The 20,488-nt window shown below is 39.2% G+C and overlaps 1 protein-coding gene across 1 annotated transcript in view; it reads right to left on the reverse strand.

The window, feature by feature from the left end:
* Positions 1–8,704: 8,704 nt before the first annotated feature.
* The window catches only part of IL31RA (interleukin 31 receptor A), a 34,980-nt gene continuing 23,196 nt past the window's right edge, over positions 8,705–20,488 (reverse strand). Inside the window, exons 12-18 of the mRNA XM_066568942.1 lie at positions 19,129–19,230; positions 17,585–17,731; positions 15,455–15,595; positions 14,189–14,282; positions 12,605–12,683; positions 11,172–11,760; positions 8,705–8,889 (exon numbers count right to left, since the gene is read on the reverse strand). Of these exons, the coding sequence (XP_066425039.1) occupies positions 8,873–8,889; positions 11,172–11,760; positions 12,605–12,683; positions 14,189–14,282; positions 15,455–15,595; positions 17,585–17,731; positions 19,129–19,230 (1,169 nt within the window). The 3' untranslated portion in view covers positions 8,705–8,872. The remainder of the gene's footprint in view (positions 8,890–11,171; positions 11,761–12,604; positions 12,684–14,188; positions 14,283–15,454; positions 15,596–17,584; positions 17,732–19,128; positions 19,231–20,488) is intronic.

Genomic DNA, 20,488 nt, shown 5'->3' on the forward strand with positions numbered 1-20,488 from the left:
AGGTTTCAGTGAGAGGACAGCTCTCACAGCCTCTCAGTGAGAGGACAGCTCTCACTGAGAGGCTGTGCCAGCAGCAGGTTTCAGTGAGAGGACAAAGCTCCTGCAGCTCTCAGATGGCCCTCTGCTGCTGCTGGCACAGCCTGTTACCTGGCTGCAGCGTCATGCAGCAGGTTCTGGTGCCAGAATCCCGAGTAAAGCTGCTCAGGGAGTGTCCCGTAGGGCTGTGAGTGCCCGGACACTCATTACTGGGGTGCAGCTGAGCAGACCCGTGCTGGGACCAGCGAGGGAGCACCGTGGTGCTGGGGCAGTGGGGCAGCCTGGGCAGCACCTGGGCACCCAGAGCACTGCAGATCCGCTGCTCTCAGCAGCATGGCATGGCACAGCACAGCACGGCAAGGCACAGCACAGCACTGCATAGCACAGCACAGCACAGCATGGCACAGCATGGAACGGCACAGCACAGCATGGCACAGCATGGCACAGCACAGCATGGCACTGCACGGGACAGCACGGCACAGCACAGCACAGCACACAGCACAGCAAGGCACAGCACAGCATGGCACGGCACAGCACCCAGCACAGCAAGGCACAGCACAGCACGGCACAGCATGGCACGGCACAGCACACAGCACACAGCACACAGCACACAGCACGGCACGGCACAGCATGGCACGGCACGGCACGGCACGGCACAGCACAGCCCACTCCTGGCCTCTCAGGGCACTGCTGGCCCGTTCAGCCCACCAGGACCGTGCCGGGAGAGGGCAGCACACGTTGCCCGGGACAGCCGGCCAGCTGACTGCTCCAGCACCGGCTCCTGAATGGGTCTAATATTTATTATATTTATTTTCCGGCGGCTCAGCAAGTCCCCTTGGTTTCTCCTGTTCCACTCCGTTCGCGAGCAAAGCCCTTGCTCCGGTTTTCCATCACCCTGAGTCACAAATCCCGGTCAGGGGCAGGCTCATCGCCCGCCTGCTGCCAGCCGGATCGGATTGTCCCAGATCCCGCCTGGCACACCGTGCCCCGGATGGGGCCTCACAATAGCGGCTCCGCATGAAACGGCCCCAATCACCGGTCCCTTGTCCCCACGGGGGATGGACCTGCCGATGGATGTGCTGGGATTGCTGACAGGAAGCCTGTTCTCATGCACGGCTGCAGCCTGAATCGCTGCCCTGCTCTGCCCAGGTAAGTAATCACCGCTGACCCAAGCGCTTTGGGAAAAAACACGAGGCTCCTGGAGACCATTTCTGGACTAAACCTGTGGCAGCACAACTCTTCCTGCTTGAACAGATAAAGCTTTTTCCCGTTTTGAGGAGATGTGTCATTGGCAAAAGAACACGCATGGCTGAACGTGCACCAAAGACCCCCTGGACCACCCCCCATGCACACTGCCTATTTTGGTACTAAGGCAACTTTCCTAAATGGAGTCACTGTAACAAACTTTAAAACATACTCTAGCTGTCCTTTATCATGCATTACACAAAACTTTCTATGTTCAGACAGACACCTGAAGAGTGTCCCTCCTTCCCTCCCCAGCTTCTTGTCTCAGACACAAGAGCTTGCCAAACAGCCCCAGGGCAATAGCAGATGTCTCCAGAACCTGCTCAGGGCACAGCTCTTGTAGCACATCCCCATTATGCTCCATTTGCTGCATGTGTTTTTACTCCTCTGTCTGCTGGACGTCTTCCTTAAGTGAAACTATTAACATTCTTGCATGTGTCGGAAAGCCACTCCATTTTACTTATTTATATAAATTAATGGCATTTAGATAGATAATGCAGAGATACACATCTGTAAATGGAAGCAAATTGAATCATTGTATGAGCTTGAAGAATAAGAGATTTTGTATCAGCCTTTAAAATTAGGTTGTCTATAATGTAGGAAAAAGGTCAGACTCCGTGAAAGAGCAGCATGTGGAATAACTTAAATAAAAATGTCAGCATAGAAACACCAAAAATAAACAAACATTGACAGAGTAGAAATTCCTTTAAAGGCAGTGAAGCTCAGACTTGGCCACAAAACCCCAAGTAAACAGATAACCTTGCACAACATGTGGTTCTAGAGAGAAACTCTAGTTAGCCCTATCATTAAAGAAAAAATCAATCATTACAAAATTTCCCAAGACTGACCTCAGTCATGGGAGAAGAACCACAAGCTGGAGACAATGCATCCAAGAATTTAACTGAGGAGACAGCAACAAAAAAACCCCAAGTCATCACAAAACAAGCAGGGTTGTGAGGGATTTACCCCACACAGCTCTGTTTCTATCTGTATTAGACAGAGCACTGCCAGCTCAGTCCCTGAGAAACGAGCTACCTTGCTGCTACCTTAGATCAGGAACCTGGTCCATATCCACAGATGAGCAGACCTGCTAATAAACCGAAGGCTTAGGTAATTTCACAGCAATTTGTTTGGTAGTTTTGCATTGAGACAGTGGGGTTGGGGAAGTGGGAATGTGCATAGGAAAGGTAAAAGGGGATGGGAGCTAAGGATGGTGTCAACCCCTATCTGAGTTCAAGCAGCTCCCCTCCCTCTCACTGTAGAGCATCAGGAAATGTAATGTCCAGCTTATTTCCAGGATTGTCCTTTACTTAATAAAGATAGTACTTACGAACAGAGAACCAGCCTTTTGTGCTGGAAGAAAGGTGAAAAATAGCAAAATCTAAACTCCTCTGTGTTCTTTTTCACCCAAAATGATTCAACACTCCCCTGCTTCCTTCCTTCCTTGCAGATCAGATGTTGGGAAACCTTGTCTGACTCAAGAACTGTAGAAGCCTTTAATCAGAAATGTAAAACAATTAACTTCCAGAAAATAAAAGCAAAAGCAGAAGAGAGATGCAGTCCCTAAAGACAAGCAACAATCCAAGCCTCTTAGTGAGCCAAGCTATAAAACAAAACCAAAAAAAAATAGCTAGAGATGAAAGCAAATGCATGGAGCATGTCTGAAGGAGGTGTAAGGTCATGGGAGAGAGAAGCAGGCAGCAAAGGCAGCAAGCCATGAACACAGCTGGGTATGAGCATTTCTGGGCAGTATGCTAGTGACAAAAAAGCTTTATGTTCAAAGCAAAGACACCATGCCCCACTGTTCAAACCTTTTTTTGTTCAGAGGATTTAGAAACATATTTTGTAAATAAAAATATCTGTAGGTCATAAACTATTGATCCTGGCATAAATTCCTACACTAAAAGGGAGCAAAACATAACCAAACATGAAAAAGAAACAAAAACTAAAACCATCCTGCCCCCCCCCCCCAACTCAAACCCTCTCAGCTAACTTTTTAGGACAGTAACAGAAATACAGCTTAGAGTCCATGTCCAGACTTAGCAGACACTGGCTATGAAAAGATTCACTGCAAAATTGTGCTAGGCTCATTTGGTATAATAAAGAAATTTCTTACATTAGGACCTAATTTGCCATAGTAACATTTTAGCAAATCTTTTATGCTCTTTTACTTCAGAATAAAGTGTTTGGTTCAGATTAGTGATGGTCTAAGTGGACATCCAGAGTATTAACAGTGATAATAATCTTATGCTCATTGTCTCTGACACCCCTAGATACTCTTGCATAACATTTCTGTAGTTATGAAAAGTGTTACTTCTTTGTTAAATTCCATTAGACATTCAGTTGCTCATGTAGTCGTGAAAATTCTGCAGAAATTAGCCTTGGCTAGGCTACTATTACATTCTGAGCAGAGCAATGACAAACCCAGGAAATATAGGGCTACTTTTCCAAGAAATAAGTACTCAGAAATTTCAGTATTATCAGGTCATACACAGAAACAGAAACAATATACGAGTTGGCTCAGCAGACTTACTACTCATCAGTGTGGGGTTGAGCAATGCCTGGAAATCAAGGCAACCCAAGAGGCTGAGAAAAATGTTGGTAGCAGACACTCAAACTCAAAAGTCTGGACCTCACTACTCAATTTAGTCAATGCTAAAGCAGCACTTTTAAAATATAAACCACTCTCTTACAGAATAGTTTCTTTGATAGCTTGAATTGTGAAACAAGCCCACTGCAGCCTTAGATGTTCTGTTCTGTTACTGAGCTCCCACTGGGCAACTCTCCCAGAACCTTCATCCCCCAGTGAAGGAGCTGTGGGCCAACTCTCCACCCTCCTCCATGCTCCCAAAGCTCACTTGAATAACTTGAGTAATTCAGGACCCTGGGAAAAGACATCCTTAATCTGTAGTTGGGGCATCTCAGGACAGCCTGCACCCTGGCGTGTTAACCCCTCAGGTAAAGTTAGATTCCTGACTGGCTTGAAGCTCTGCCTCTTTCTGTCTGGTGAGAGCATTTTCTACACTTTTCTCTTTTAAGAGCTGAAGGAAGTACAGCATAGGAATGGTGTTAGGCCCCCTGAACTCACTCAGTGAGTCTTTGAAAGGGCTGCAGTATTTCAACACCCTCAGCAGAAGACAACAAACTTCTCAGGAGGTTGAATAGCTTTTATTTGCAAACTTTAGAGAATAAAGTACTTGGCAAATTTTAAAGCAACATCCAATTAAAGCAAGGCACTTCACAAAGCATTCACTTAGCAAGCTCCAATTTTAAGTGATACAGATTTTGAGAAAAGGAAGTTGTGGGGCTGGGGGGTGGGGGGTGATGGCTTGGTAGCCACTTTGGGCCCCGGTGGATGGGGCAGAGCAGTGATTGTACCACCTACCCAGAACTTGCCCTGTTCCCTGCTCTGAGCTTGCACTTGAGTGGTTTTGAGCCATTAGTCTTTTCTCCAGTCTGCTACAAATGGGCAGCACTAAATAATCACGCTGTTTACTTTTCAAGTGTCCTGTTAGGGTACTGAAAGGATAAATCTACAGCATAAGTATGCACATCTGTTTCTATTAATGTTTTGATATTCGTGAAAATCAATCTATTTTAAAAATATTGAGCCACAGAAGAATGTGTTAGTCAAACATCTGTTCCAATTTTTTTATTGTTACTCTTCATATTCATGTTCTGAGTTCAAGAGACCTAGATAAAACAATAGTTCTTAATTAAATAGTGAGGCAGCAGTAAAATGACTATTTATTCTTGAGGAAAAAGGCAAACAAAATAATCATTAGAAAGCCCACTAAAAGAGAAGGCAAATTATTTCATGTGCACTAGAATAATAACATTTTGTCAAATACTAAGAAAAAAAATTTATGCAAAGTAGAAGAAAGAAAGACATAACAGATGAAATTGGCACTATCTTGCTCAGACCCCTCTTCATAAATTCTCAGACTGCAAAATACATCATGTACACTAGAAGTATTTTGGAATTAATAACAGTATTTTAGAATAAATACATCTAATAAACAGTATGACTAAGAACAGGTCATGCTACAAAAACAATAAAACAATGCTTAATGATTTTTTGTCAGCTCTGTTTACAAATGCCATCCTTTGTTCAAAGGACATATAAATTCCTTTATTTATGCAAGGAGGCAAGAGTAGCACATTTTCCAGGCTTTCTACAGAAGCACCATAAAATTGCTGTATATTTTATTTCTGTTGTGCCAGGAAGAGAGAAGAGGGTGCAGTTAACAACTACCTATACTTGTAATAAACTCAGATTATTATGGGCTCAAGACTCACCTGCAGTGAGATTATGCCTTGCTTCCTCTTATTGATATGCCAGACATTAACACAGAGCAGTGGAACAAAACTTTCACTGGCTTTGGAGCAGATTGATACAAGAGCAAAGCAACACAGGCATTAGCTTAAATTAGTATCCATTTCATCTATTTACAAGAAGCCTTCATATAGCCTTAAATAATTTAAGTTATATAAACTCTGTGTGTTATTTTCAAGTGACCTTTATCATGAGATCTTATATGTTTCAGAATAGCTACTTGCAAAAGATAAAACTATTGAATAAATATTTGCAAATTACCTCTTACAAGCCTAAGAATCATGACTTTTATATTCAAAAGACTGTTTTGTGTGACCAATGAGATACAGAATTGTTTGCTATACAAACTACTTCCCAAACACTGTGATGTTGAATCTTTGCTATTTTGTACTTTGACATCTAGATAAGCAAAGCTAAAATCTTACAACCCAATACACAAAAGCCCTGTTACCACAAAGGTGTCTTACTTTGATTCATCAAGGGAGCATTCAAAATTAAAATCAGATATTTCTTTGAGGTAGAACTTCAGTTGACTCATTATCTTTTCTTGTAATATTTCTAATCCTTGACGATGTAAGGCCAAGGGATATGGTACCATTCAACTGCAAAAAAAACACCAGACAAACCTTGTTTTTGTGGCCACATCCCAATGTGGTCACCACAGTTCATCTGAGGCTGCACAGAGCGTGGTCTCTGACATTTGTTCCACCCAGCCCTTCAGTGTCATTTAAAATGTATGATACCTAGCCCAATATTAATACCCTAAGGTGGCTCTGTCTGCACAGATCTACTCAACTTACCCCTGAGAGTTGCCTTGCCTAGCACAGCTGCAATCACAAGGCATCAAAGTTATTATCTTACTACAGATCTTAGCAATTACCTGTATCATGGGAGCAATGGGTGATATTCCTACCCTGTAGCTCTGGACTCGAGCCTCCATGCATCTAAAGCTTCCTGAGCCTCCAGACTGTCCGAGTGTTGGTTTACACTGAGCTGTGAATGGAGGGAGCCAGTCACCTCCTCACACACTAAACTCAGCAACAAGGAATACCAGTCTGAATCAACAGATACAGCCCAAACATGGGCTAGGGCTTCTGGTCAAGGGCCAGGACCTTGTGGGCTGTTATGCCAGGCTCCATGCACAATGCAAAAGAGAGGATCCCAGCAGTGAAGCAGCCTGTAATGCCTTCTGTGCTGGTGAATGACACTATGCAGCAACACAAATCACATAAAAACTTCCTTCTCTGTGAGTACTCCTGCACATACTAGATTAATGATGACACCTCACTGTGTCTGGGCTCAGGCACGTGCACACATGAATATGCTCAGGTGTACACAAGCACTTCAGCAGCCAGTTCTCAAAGGAATCAGTGTAGATACATAGATGCATCTATGTGTATGCACATGATATATGTACGTGTATATCTGCATAACTGCATCCCTTCTGATGAAGCTACACCACCTTGCAGCAGTGACAGGGCCAAATCCTTTCTACATCCAGAGGTGCTCTGCTCCTGAAATACTAGGGAAAGAGAGTGCATTTCAGCTTTCTTTAAGTGTGCCTTTGCAACACATTCTCACAGCAAGGATGCATGAACAGCTGAACAGCTCCTGATGTAAAGTCTAACAATTAGGGAGACAAGAAAGAAGTTGGAGGGGAGAGCAGATACTAATAAAAGTTATGGACAACTAGCTGAAAAAAAGCTCTGAACAAGCAAGAAATGAGTGTGTTGAGTAGGTTAGAACAGGACAGAGGTAATTCTAAGGTAATCTTTGCTTTTAGGAATTGTATGCATGGTACACCTACAAAAAGTCTGATCAGATTTCAGATCTCATTAAGTTCTCAGCTCCTTTCTGCCTTGGGAAATATGAACATCAATAAATTGGATTATGTTTTGAATGTGCCCTTTATAGTCACAGGCTTCTTTAGGTTGGAAGGTACCTGTAAGATCATGGAGTCTGTTAACCCAGTACTACCAAGTTCACCACTTAACTATGTCCCCAAGAGCCACACACACATCTTTTAAATACCCCCAGGTTGGTAACTTCAACACTTCCCTGGGCAGCTTGGCCCACTGCATGACAAGCTTTTTGGTGGAGAAATTTTTCCTAATATGCAATCTAAACCCTTCCTGTCACAATTTGACGCCATTTCCTCTTATCCTACCATTTGTTCCTTAGGAGAACAAGCCAACCCCCACCTGGCCACAGCCTCCTTTCAGGCAGCTGTAGAGAGTGATAAGGTCCCCCCTGAGCCTCCTTTTCTCCAGGATAAACACCCCCAGCTCCCTCAGCTGCTCCTCACAGCACTTGTGCCCCAGACCCTGCCCCAGCTCCATTGCCCTTCTCTGCACTCTCTCCAGCCCCTCAGTGCCTTTCCTGCAGTGAGGGCCCAGAGCTGGACCCAGCACTGGAGGTGTGGCCTCAGCAGTGCCCAGCACAGGGGGACAATCCCTGCCCTGGCCCTGCTGGCCACAGCATTGCTGATCCAGGCCAGGATGCCATTGGCCTTCTTGGCCACCTGGGCACAGCCTGGCTCATGTTCAGCTGCTGTCACCAGCACCCCCAGGTCCTTTTCCATGGGGCAGCTTTCCAGCCACTCTGTCCAAGGCTGTAGTGCTGCCTGGGGTAGCCTGCCCAGAGAAGCTGACTTTAGTCATGGGGTAGATTGTGGTGGTGCATCCCATCCTCCCTCACCAACCACACTATAAACTGAGAAATGCTCATTAGTCCTAGGCCTTGGCAAACAGCACCTGGGCTGAACTCTTGATTTTTTCAGACCACTGTCTGCTCCCAGGAATTAGTGCTGTCTAATAAGTACCTGTATAAGTATTTCATTAACAAACTGACTTGGAAACTTATTTTTCTTGCCTGAATAACAACCCAAGTGGAATAATACTTTTGTGGTTGAACATTCAAAGGGAGTTACCGACTCAAATTGTGGCATAGAAAAATACTATGACTAAAGCCCACTCTCTTATGACCCTATAAACAGCAGTCCAAAGTGAGACCTATTCTATATGAATATGAAAATCTAAAATGTATAAATGATGCATTTAGTAAAAATCAATAAAATAAATTTACACATTTTCTCAGTTTTAATTTTTTAATTGTTCATATTGTTAGTTTGAAAGACACATTGCAAAAATCAGAAAGAGTACAACTCTCCAAGCAAAATAAACAAGTACAAGAAGCCTTCTTTCCAAAGCATGTGCAAAAGGCAGCCTTCCTTTCTGGAATGTATTGAGCCCACTTCTAGCATTTTGCTTTTTCTGAAAAAATAATGGGGAAAGGAAGCAGAAAAATAAGGAGAGAAAAGCAGCATATCAATAGGGAAGAAAATAAAGTGGGAGAAATAAGAAGGATATACTTACCCTCCAGAACCTAAGAATTTTTACAAGGATAACCTAGCCAAGCCACCCAGTAAGAACCTTCCCTCTCCAATGATCCCTTAAAGGTTGCATTATTTTCACTTTTCACCTGTCTCAAACATGCAACTCAGAATATGCAGCTTTCATGTAGCTGCTAAACAATTCCTAGAAAGGCCCAAAATATCTCTGCATGTGTTTATTTTTAGATATTGTGATATTAAAACAAACACTGAGATTTAAGGGAAAAAATTTCTGTGATGGAATCAGTGAGCTCTGAGCCCGGGGAGACAACAACATCACTGTGAGTGACAAGTGTAGAACCAACTGAAGAAGCAGGAAAAAAGCACTGACCTAACCAAAGCTTTGTCCTAATTTCAGAGTATGACTCACCTAAGTGAGCAAGGGCTTATAAGAGCAAACATATATGCATTTCATCTTGGAGCACTGTGGTTGAGAAAGTGATCCAACAAACAGGAGAGGTGGAAATCAGTGTTGCTGACTAAGGAACATTTGCAGAAATTGTTTTCCCATCCTTTCTTGGCAACTAGAGGAACATTGTTCTGAGTTAAAGCAGCTTCCAAACTACAGAAAAAGACCCTAAATGCAAAACTTTACACTGTTTTCACCAAAACAATGCAAGTATATAGCCATGGCATCCAGGGAAAGACTCAGCCTCCTCATTCATGCTTACAGTATATTTTCCATTCTTCCACTCCTCTTCCTGTACAGAAAGGAAATGCTTTCTAATCCTATTCACATTTGTCTCTCGTTTTTCTATCCCCATAACTCCTGTATCTTTTTTTACCCTGAAATAAATCTGTAGTTGTGCAAACTACAATCTTGTGTAAACAAGACTGATAACATCAAGTCTCTAAATGCTGTAAAAATAGCTCAAAGTCTTAAAATTGCCATATACCCCATATGTGTCAAACTGAACATTCCCTTCTAATACAATTAATTTGACTCTCTATCTTTTTAAACCTGTTATTTAGCAGAGTATTTCACTAAGAGGTTTACAATAATGGCCTCTCTTGTTAAAAAATTAGTGTGATCGAGTGTTTTACTGCTTAATTGCTGATCAGTAAAATGAAAACTGTAATTAGATTTATGACTTAACAAAACAAATGACAAAAGTTATATCCTTCATGTAGAAATACCTAATCCTAAATCAATTACCAGAGAATATCTGAGAAGATTTTACAGGCTTAGTGTTTTTTCATTACCTCCCTGAAAAATAACTTCCTAACTCAATGCTTATTCTAACACAATGTGACATAGTTGATATTTTTTTCAGTTCAAAATATCAAAACCTCAGCAGGGAAACACAGTTTTAAATTGAAACAAATTAGAAGGACAGAGCAAGAAGATAAAACTGCTTATTGAAGGATAACTTCTTAAGTTTTGTTTCTCCTGTTTGTTTTTAGAAAACAAACAGTAGAAACAAAAACAGCACAAAATGCTGAGGACTATGAAAACCATGAGAAAGGAAAGGAAGCAACGTAGCAAGCATAACACATTTTCCAAAATGCAGGTAACATAGCAAATATACTCTCATTAAAGACAAGAAACTATAAGCCAAAGTATTAATTCAGGAGTCAGGATACAAAAAGACAACTCCTGAAATGTAGAAAATATTTGTAAAACAAGAGGAACATGATATATAAAACCAGATGAAAAATAATCAAGGGAAATAAGAACAGGAAAGTAGCTCTGCTCCATGTAACTGAAGGAAGGATTTGGCAGATTCTGACTCTGTTCAAGTCTGTCCATGTTTCCCCATCAGAACTGAGCCTTGGGAACTGGTTGTGTGGGGAGCAAGAGATGAGCTGCTTGTACTGCTGGATGCTCCTGCAGCAAATATCAGTTTGTTTTAGCAGGTTGAAACAGGAGAACTAAGAAGAAATAACAAAAGCTATTTCTTTTGTCTCACTACTGGCATATCTGGTAAAAAAAAACAAACCAAAACAAACCAACAAATACCTCAAACATCCACACTGAAAGTGAACTCTGACGCGCACACGCACAGCATAACAAATTAATTCACAACTATTTGAAGGAAGAGGGTGCTCCCATCCAAATTACCCGAGCTCAGCCACCTCAGAACATGTGACTGCCTGTGAGCAGCAGTGCCCAGGGATATCTCACAGGAGGATTTTACAATGGAGCTCTCTCACACTACTGACCTTTGGCCAGCCTGAACATGTCCACTGTTATGTAGGACTGTGCCAGAACATTTGGTGGAAAAGGAGGTAAGGCACCTGACTGGCTTTTGCATTCATCCGTACTGGGCTCTGGCAAGCTCTCAGAAACAAGAAATTCCCTGGTTTTAACTGAATTTTTAAGATACGGATTGAACAGTGCTTTTTCACTGAAATCTTCCAGCCTTAAAACTTGCTCATCGTCATTTTCTTCATTTTTAATTGGATTCTGCTGGGATCCACACAAATCACTTGCCACTTCTATGGGCTGGACTTCCTTCCCTGGTATCAAAGCTGAATGCATTTGACTTCTGGTAAATTGATCAGTAATTATATAAGGCATGGATGGGGAAAAACTTTTAGCAGCTTCATTCTCTTCATTATGCAGTATCTTTTCATGTCTGTTAATTATGCCTTTTGTATTAATACCAGTACATTCAGAAACATGGTTTTCATAATTTATTAGTAGGGATCCTTCCTGACTTTCTTCAGGAAAACAGTATTCCAAAACATTTATTTCTTCAAAGTCTACAGTTTTGGTCTGAGATGACATTCTCTTCAAAAATGAATTATTCTGTCAATACAAAGAGATAAATTGGAGAGTTATAAAGGGATAGATCATGTATCAGTTCATTTTTCAATAAATAAATTATTGCAATTTGAGCTCTGTTTAACTCATAATTTCAGACTTGCACCAGTAAAGAGTTTGGATGCTTTTCAGATGGGAAGCAGTTACATGTGAATGAGTACTAAAAAAGACAATGTTATTTTGTCCATTTACAAAATGCTTTCATATTAGGTTTTCTGTATGTAATGAAATAATGAATTTCAGTGAAGGCTCAGAATCAGGTTTGAATTGTGTCCATGTTTTCTTGTCTAACCAGACATTTTTGGGAAAAAAGTTTAAATCCCATTATCTACAATTTACACTTTCTGTGCAAACCTGGTCAACTCCACTCCATTCAAATAAACATTGAAACTTTAATAAGGAATAAATATTCAAAAAATAAAAAGACAGAACTGTTAGTACAACTATATACCAAATCTTACTATATGTTGCAGTACCGTTTTTGTGGAGAAGAAAGGAGGTATGCAGATGTGGAAACCTAATTTAATAGACTCAATAGCCTCTGCAAATTTAATTTACTTCATTAAATGAACCATAGCCACCAACCACTTTGTCGCTTCAAAACATTACTTCCCAATATCATATAAAAATTAGACTAATACACTTTATGAAGATGCATCTTCCCTATTATTTTGGAATACTATAAAGAGCATTTTGTAGCACCTAAGAAGAAGAATGAAACTCAGTTAAGGGGTGGTGGGGTGGTTGATTAATGAAATGACTGGCCAGAAAAGGATTTATTTTCCCTCCATTTGATCCCTTCTTTAATGCATAAAATTCCAAGTACTACCACAGATGAAGGAAGAGGCCATTCCACTGCAAGACTTTCTTCAGGATTTGGTATATCAGGCCAGCAAACCTTTTTAAACCTATAGTTGAGAAAGGAATTTTAGCCAAATTATGAAATAAATAGATTGTTAAAAATTAACAAATCACCAGAAATTCCAAAAACTGCTGAAGTATCAAACATTCAGAAAGGAAATGTTTTCTATATCAACACAATGCTTTTCAATAAAATTGTTTCCCCATACACTGGTTTTTATTACAAAAGATCTCAACAAGATCTCTTGAGTTGCAGAGACATTGCAGAAAAGCCATTTTATATTACATAATATATTATGTTTTATTATATTATATTACTCAATTAAATAGTATATGAAATAAGAGCATGCCAAAATATGACAGTATACAAATTCTATCATTTTTCAGGGTGTTTCTTCAGTGAAAATCCACCTCAGGTGAATTTGTTCAAGGAAAGTGACCCTAGCACTATATCATATTAGAACTACACTGAGTTCCTAAATTAGCAGATAAAGCATGCTCACTCATTTAATCACTCACTGACACTGGGTAGAGAGGCAAGGGAATGAAAACCAGTCCTTAGCTTGACTTTTCTCATGGCAATTTTATCTACACAAGAATATAAACATTCTACTGCATCTGAAGTATTCTTCAGAAAAAAAATAGTTTTTGCTATTGTAAAAATTCATTATACTCAACACAGATGAAGATGTAAAAGGGATGGAAATTATTTCTTCAGTTGTACTTACTACCTGATGCTTCTCCACTTGACAACAGTATTGGTTACAGTAGCTTAGAATGCCCCAAAATAGTTCAGATTTTTAACCTTCTCATCAGCCAAACAACACAGTCACTTTTCTTGTGAAAATATTTTATAACCTTAAAAACACCCTCACAGTCATCTTTGGAATGTTACTGGATCCTCATGCCCAGAGAAAAAAAAATTAAGTCTATCAGGGGACATCTGTGACAGCAGATGAAAGGATTATGAATCATGTGCAGATACGGATCCATACTCAAGGATCAAGCATCCAAATGTTTTCACAGAATGTAATTTCTAGGTTTTTCCTCATTCCTTTGCAGCTCAAGAGAGGCATCATAAACTAGTAAGAGTCATAGTTATAGGTAAGATAAGCAACGGGGCTATGTCCTAGCACACTCCTAGCATATTAAAAGTGTCTAGAAAGCTTTATTTCCTGGAATTATTAATTTTTCAGAAACTGACTTTAAGCTTACTCCCCTCACTTAAATGGGGACCATGGAACTGCAAATGGCATGTATGTAACATTTTACATAAACTGATGTAGGTGATATGTAAATCTGTTTCTCTCATTTATTTTGTTTCAATTTACTAAACTTTCTAAAATTAATACTTATTTTTGGACTACAGCACATAAACTGTAGTCAAAGTATAACCTGCACACTTACTTATTTGCTACTTCAATTGCTTGGTTTCTATTTAGACATTGGTTTTGAACACAACAAAGGCCTTTATAAAATAAATAAAAATCCCCATTTTAAGGGTAATTTTAAATGGTTGCATTCAGTTTTAGCCAGTAGGAAATATACTCACGCGTGTTTTTTCAAAACGCACGTTATCCAAAGGCCTATCAGACACAAAATGCTTATCTCAACAGGTATAGCAATAAAAAAAATATCTTCTTTATCTTTGGACAAAAACAAAGAAATAAAAACCAAAACACCAGTTAGTCCACATTGTTGTTTCTTCAGGTATTCCCTAAGACAGCTAATTTTTAATATCCAAGTCATTTAATTTGCACAATTCTAAAGAGCTCTGTAAAAATAGCCAAAATTATTCAGAATAAATATGTAGGATACCCATTCTATGATGAGTCAAAAGATGAGTATTTGGAATCCAACAAGCCACAGTTACTGAGCCAAAAATCCAGTTATGATGAGACTTTTCAGGATGTTTTAGGAAAAAATTTATCGCATTTTAAAATTTCCTTTAATTAACAGAATCAAACAATAATTTAGATTGGAGGGGATATCTGTACATCACTTCATGCAACTTTAAACCTAGATCAGGCTGCTTATATCATACCATGCCAACCTTTGGAAGCAACCTACCACCACTTGATCACCTATTATTTTACGTTCACCGAAATCTGGTGGTCCCTGCCACTTCTACCAGTTACAAAAAGATAAATAGTGAATTGAGTGCAGGAGATAGATTTTAAACTACAAAAAAAAATAGGGTTACTCTGGCTGAAACACTGCTCAGATTTCTGAGCTAATTTCAGAGTACCAGAGGCATTTAGGAATGAGAACATTCTTCCTGAAGTTGAAATGAGGAAATTTCATTCTGATCTGTTGCCATTATACCTTGTCAAATCTGGCTAAAACAAATAGTCAAAGATAGGAAAAGGTATTTCCCTACACACTCACTGGCCACAACCTCTGCACTCATTTTCCAGTTAAGCTTCTATACCAGAATAGGTGAAACACAATGTGTGGTTTTTGTAAATCTCTCAGATAGAAAAGTCTACTTTGTAATGGACTGTTAGGCATCCCATCCCATAGCTGATAGCATACACACTGCTGCTTCCACAAACAACCATAGTACTCCACTGCTTTACTGACAAGGAAATAAAGATTTTTGGGGTTGACTTCTAATTCTGAGGGTTTTTTAGTCTGTGAGATTGTCAGTGAAATTAAGTTAAATTCAACTACCAATTTGCCAGTTCTTCCTTGTTTGGTCCAACACTACTTAAAAAACAAACAGAAGTTAACAAATGCCTAGAAAACAATGTCCTGTATTTCTTATTTCCAAGCCCATTTTTTAAAATAGAAATAAGTAACCTGGATTATTACTTACCCAATTTTAAAGTCTTGAAGGTTTTTGGCTCTCCAATGGTTCCCCCAGCTTTGTTGCTTGCCATGATCTGAACAGTGTATTGTGTATTGGCCTGTAAGGACTTCAGTCTGTATTGTAGAACGTCAGAGTTCACTGTTTCATCTTTTTAGGAGATTTATGTAAACACACAAAAGTAGTGTTATATCAGGGAGCTGTACACTTATTTAGCAACTTCTGCAATAACAGATCACAAACTATTTTAGAGGTAACTTGAAATACAAAGCAGCCTTACTAATACTTTAAAAGATGAAACCTAAATTACTGAATATTTAATCAATACTACTTAAAAGTTTGAGGCAAAAACCTGAACCATTACGTATTTACTTTTAAAAATAAATACAAATATTTTTGCTAATATTAAAGATAGGTGAAGTACATTCTCCTGCAGATTATCAATGAAAATTGATAATCTGAAGGAGAACATAGAAAAGAAAATGCTTTGAGAACTTTATTTCCTCAAAATAGTTGGCTCAGAAATTAAGACCTTCAAATAACTTCTGTAGCTTGTGAAATTCAACTATACTTCTACTACATGCAGTTAAGACACTGATCATCCAAAAGAATGTCATCTATCAGCACTGGGATACCACCCCAATAAAGTCAAAGGAAAGTCAAAATCAAAAGGAATTTTTTCCAAGTTTCAAAATGCTTTTATGAATAGAACATTGTTTCCAGTGCATTCTCCAATATTGAAATTAATGTAATGTGCTTCACCTTTAAATTTTTTTAAGCAGGGCATAAAAAATCCTACAAACAGTACCAAATGCATCTTCTTAAAAAATCCTACTAACAGTACCAAATATATCTTCATATAAGAAATTACAGTCACTAAAACATTTCCTGGTGCATAACATCAAAGGCAACTCATTTCCTCAGTCAGTTCTATCGAGAAACACCCAGGAAATAGTTATGCTGCAATATGTCCCAAGTTAAAATAAACTGAGTTTCTCTTAAGCCAAGGGTGGGAAAGTGAAGTTCTAGTGCTGGAAGGCCATTAGTGAAGTCACCTTGGCACACACCCCCACATCCTACTATTATCAAGAACACATGACATCAGAGAAGCCTCAAAAAACATCAGTACAGCATGTTTTGCCATTTAAATTTAACTCCCTTGCGTTGGTATTTACAACTAATTTTCTAAAGAAAATAATCTGAAGTCCTAAAAGGGACACAGCCTGCTTCACATTACAAGTAATATGGAGAAATACAGCTCTGTAACATGAGGCTCCATGCCTCACAGATGACTCCTGCACAAAGCAGTCAGCATTAAATTACACAGAAACCAACATAATAGGAAAAAAATCTCAGAAGTAATTAGCTCTCTCTTTCACATTTAAAAATTACTGAGAATTGCCCTGGCCTGAACTGGATACCCATAAGAAACAAGCATCACAAGATTTGTAAGTCTGAAAACTTCGCAAAAGAGATTGTGTTAGGTGCCTGATAACAATGACGTCTAAAAAAGTAAGGAAAAAAAACAATTCTGAAGCACTGAATGATCCAACAGCTTTCTTCATAAACTATATAGGAAGAAAAGTTTAGGTCACCCAAACACTTTTCATGAAAGCTTCTGCTGACATTTAAACGAAAGGAATTTTGAACAGATACCATTACACTGCCAGATTGTATGGACACTATTCCTGGGGTAGAGATTAGGAGTATGCTCAAATTTATGCTATCAGCCTCCAGACCAGAAAAGCCACGGCAAGCACAGAAAATCAAACACATCTGAAGAAACTGATCTAAAATGATGTCCATAGAAACTATTCCTTGACAGCTTATTTTACTGTTATTTCCAAATTTGCTTTTAATATAAAATTGACACTAAAAATACTTTAACAGAAAATTTCCACCATACTTTTCCAGAAACTGAAGGCATATCCTTCCAAGGACAATTATGAAACTTATAAATTCACTGAACCCTCATGATCTATGACTTCACACAGAATCTATGATTCTCCAATATATTTCAGCTCCTCTACCCCTGTCAAGATTTTTTTCATTGATTGACTTTAAAGGTGCATCAAGATAGAAGAGAGACTGAAAATTTCATAACCCTGTTCGAAGTATTATTGTTTAATGTGTACTTACTCAATTCTTTTCCATCTTCAGGTTTATAAAATATTGTATAGTTAGTGATAAATCCATTTCTTTTAGCCTTTGAAATCTCATTCCACTTTACTGTAACTTCATTTTTCCCCACAATGCCTGTATCAGCCACAGGTCCTTCTGATGGCTCTACAGAGAAGCATTATGAAATAGCAAAAGTAGTAAAATAGTCAATAGTGTTATCTGCCTCTGTTCTTTTACACATATCAGTAACATAAGAGAAAACATATACATGAGAAAATATGTAAACTTAGTGCTCTGACACAGTCCTTAAATTTTCTCACTCTCTTTAATGTAGAAACTCTTCTGATAAAACTTCCCGTCACCTATTATGGCATTTGCATAGTTTCAGGTGTTATTGTATTCAAATACTTAGATGTCATTAAAAGGCTTTATTGTTACAACATCAGGGAGAGTTCAAGAGAAAAATTATCCCTTGTGCACTCCTGGGGGAGGACTCAGGTGCAAGGCCACTGCCTTTGCAGGAGATCTCTGCCTGAGCTGGGATTCAAGTGGCATCTCCTGCACCCCAGCATCCTCAGCCTTGCCCATCACACTGAACAAAGCCTTTCTGCTTACACAATACCATCTCACACATTGCTCATAACTTTGTGGAGACTTTTTGAAGAAAGAGTTGTCTGTGATGCAGTTTTAAAACTTCCTTCCCATTCTCTAATAACCTTGAGTGTTGTAACAGCTACCTAAAAACAGGAAAGCACTCAAAACCCAGTTCTGACTGTGCCAGTAATTATCCCTGAAACAAAAAATACTCCATTGCCTCCCCCCAGTAATTAATGCTCTTTAGTGGTGCATTGTACTATGTGTGCCTGCACATTTGCGTAGACACACACACCAATCAACATTTTTACATGGAATCTTAAAATTACTGGTAAACTACATTCTCATAGCTGGTTGTATAAATCACTGAATTCACAATAAACTTCTACAAATAAAGAAACTTTACCCTTTCCTCTGCAAAACACTACTTCATCCAAAATTTCTATCCAATTACAAGCGCCATGTCTTCTTAACATTTTTTATGTGCAAGACTGCAAAAATTTTATTACATTATAAAATCTAACAAAAAGTAGGCTTTTAAAAAGAGCCATTTCATTTTTTGAGTAGAATTTCCTCATATATTGACTGACAAATGTAATCAAGCATTAAAATCAAGTATAATTATATATCTAAATGAGGTTTTAAACATTGAAGAGATAGCTAGTTTTAAAAATTCTTTCATGTTCGTAGCTACACTTTTTCCAAATACTTTGTATACAATATGTAAAATTCACAAAAAATTAGTGGGTGCAAGCAGCAATGTACCTCTATCACAAGATGAATACTGTCTTATAGACAAATTTTATTGCTGAACAGAACAGAAATTAGGAACCCTGAAACCTGGGGGTTTTTCCACCACCTTCATCTTTTTTTCAAATAACAGTAGTACCACATCACTAAAAGATAATACATCCTGAGAAACAGACTACAACACACATTTCACAACATGATTACTTTAAAATACCTACTTTTTTCTTCAGCATAGATTTGTGTGTAAGATGGAGCTGCTACGTTACTTCCATAAAGAGGATACACCAAGATGTTATAGCATATATATGGTTTAAAGTTTTCTATAAAGGAAAGATAAGAATATTTACATACAATCTCTACGTGATATTACTACAATGAAAATAGACTAAATCACAAGGGAATTCTAAATATAGCGTTACTGACTATTTGCTTCTACTCTCTAGCAAGCACAACGTGCGATTATTGATTTGAATGCTCATTACTAGCTTTAACACACTTCTTTCATAGCAGTATTTGTAAGAGCACATGGTTTCTGGATCATTTCTCACTAGAAATAGTTTGAATGGGTAATTATACTTCAGCATCATACAACTTCTCTATATGAATCCACTTACTCATCTCTAAACCCTCTATGGTTTTAGAGGAAGTCTCTATTTTCAAATAACCCGTATAAAATTTCACTTGAAGGTAGCATTTGTAATTTCACATATATTGATGTTTACTGCTTTGCAAGAGACAACTTTGTCTCATGCATCAGATTAAAAAGCAGTGGGATCCCCCAGTCTTAACACTCAGGACCTGAGGGAATGACAAGTAACTGTGTCAGGGAGGATTAGGTTGGATATTAATATAAAAGATTCTTCACCCAGAGGGTGTTTGGGCACTGGAACTGGCTCCCCAGGGAAGTGGCCAAGGCACCAAGCCTGCTGAAGTTCCAGAAGGGTTTGGACAATGCTCTCAGACACATGGTGTGATTTTTGGGGTCTCCCATGCAGGGCCAAGAGTCGGACTTCAGTGATTCTTCTGGGCCACTTACAACACAGAATATTCTATTCTTATTTCTACACTGATGTTCTAGTCATGCCAACTGCAGATCTTCTGACTAGCCTGACTCAAGGGTACAGTTGTTGCAAGTGAGATCTCTACAGTAGAATTTTATGTTTCAAGATATAGTTCCAGCTTCTGGAAATGAAGTTTTGAACTCTGAACAATCCAGGAGTACCCTGTAATCAACCCAAGTACCCACTACTTACAACAACCCCAAGTAATCAACCAGGTGTACCCACTACTTACAACAGCTCCCATCAACTCTGAGAGGACATATCTGTAGCTTTACATCCCCTGGCATGAAACCAGTGTAAAGGGATTTCTAGATCATTCCTCTCAAGCTCTGCAGCTTGCTAAGCAAAAATAATGGCTATCAACAAATCCCTGCATGATATCAGCTTTCTGCTGCTCTTTCAGTCTATTACACCTATTGCAATGGCCATTATATATACATTACCCCAGCTGGTTTTAGCTAGGATAGAGTTAGTTTTCTTCCTAGTGGCGGGCATGGGGCTGTGCTTTGGATTTGTG

The sequence above is a fragment of the Molothrus aeneus genome, chromosome Z, assembly GCF_037042795.1.
Source record: "Molothrus aeneus isolate 106 chromosome Z, BPBGC_Maene_1.0, whole genome shotgun sequence".
Classification (NCBI taxonomy): Eukaryota; Metazoa; Chordata; class Aves; order Passeriformes; family Icteridae; genus Molothrus; species Molothrus aeneus.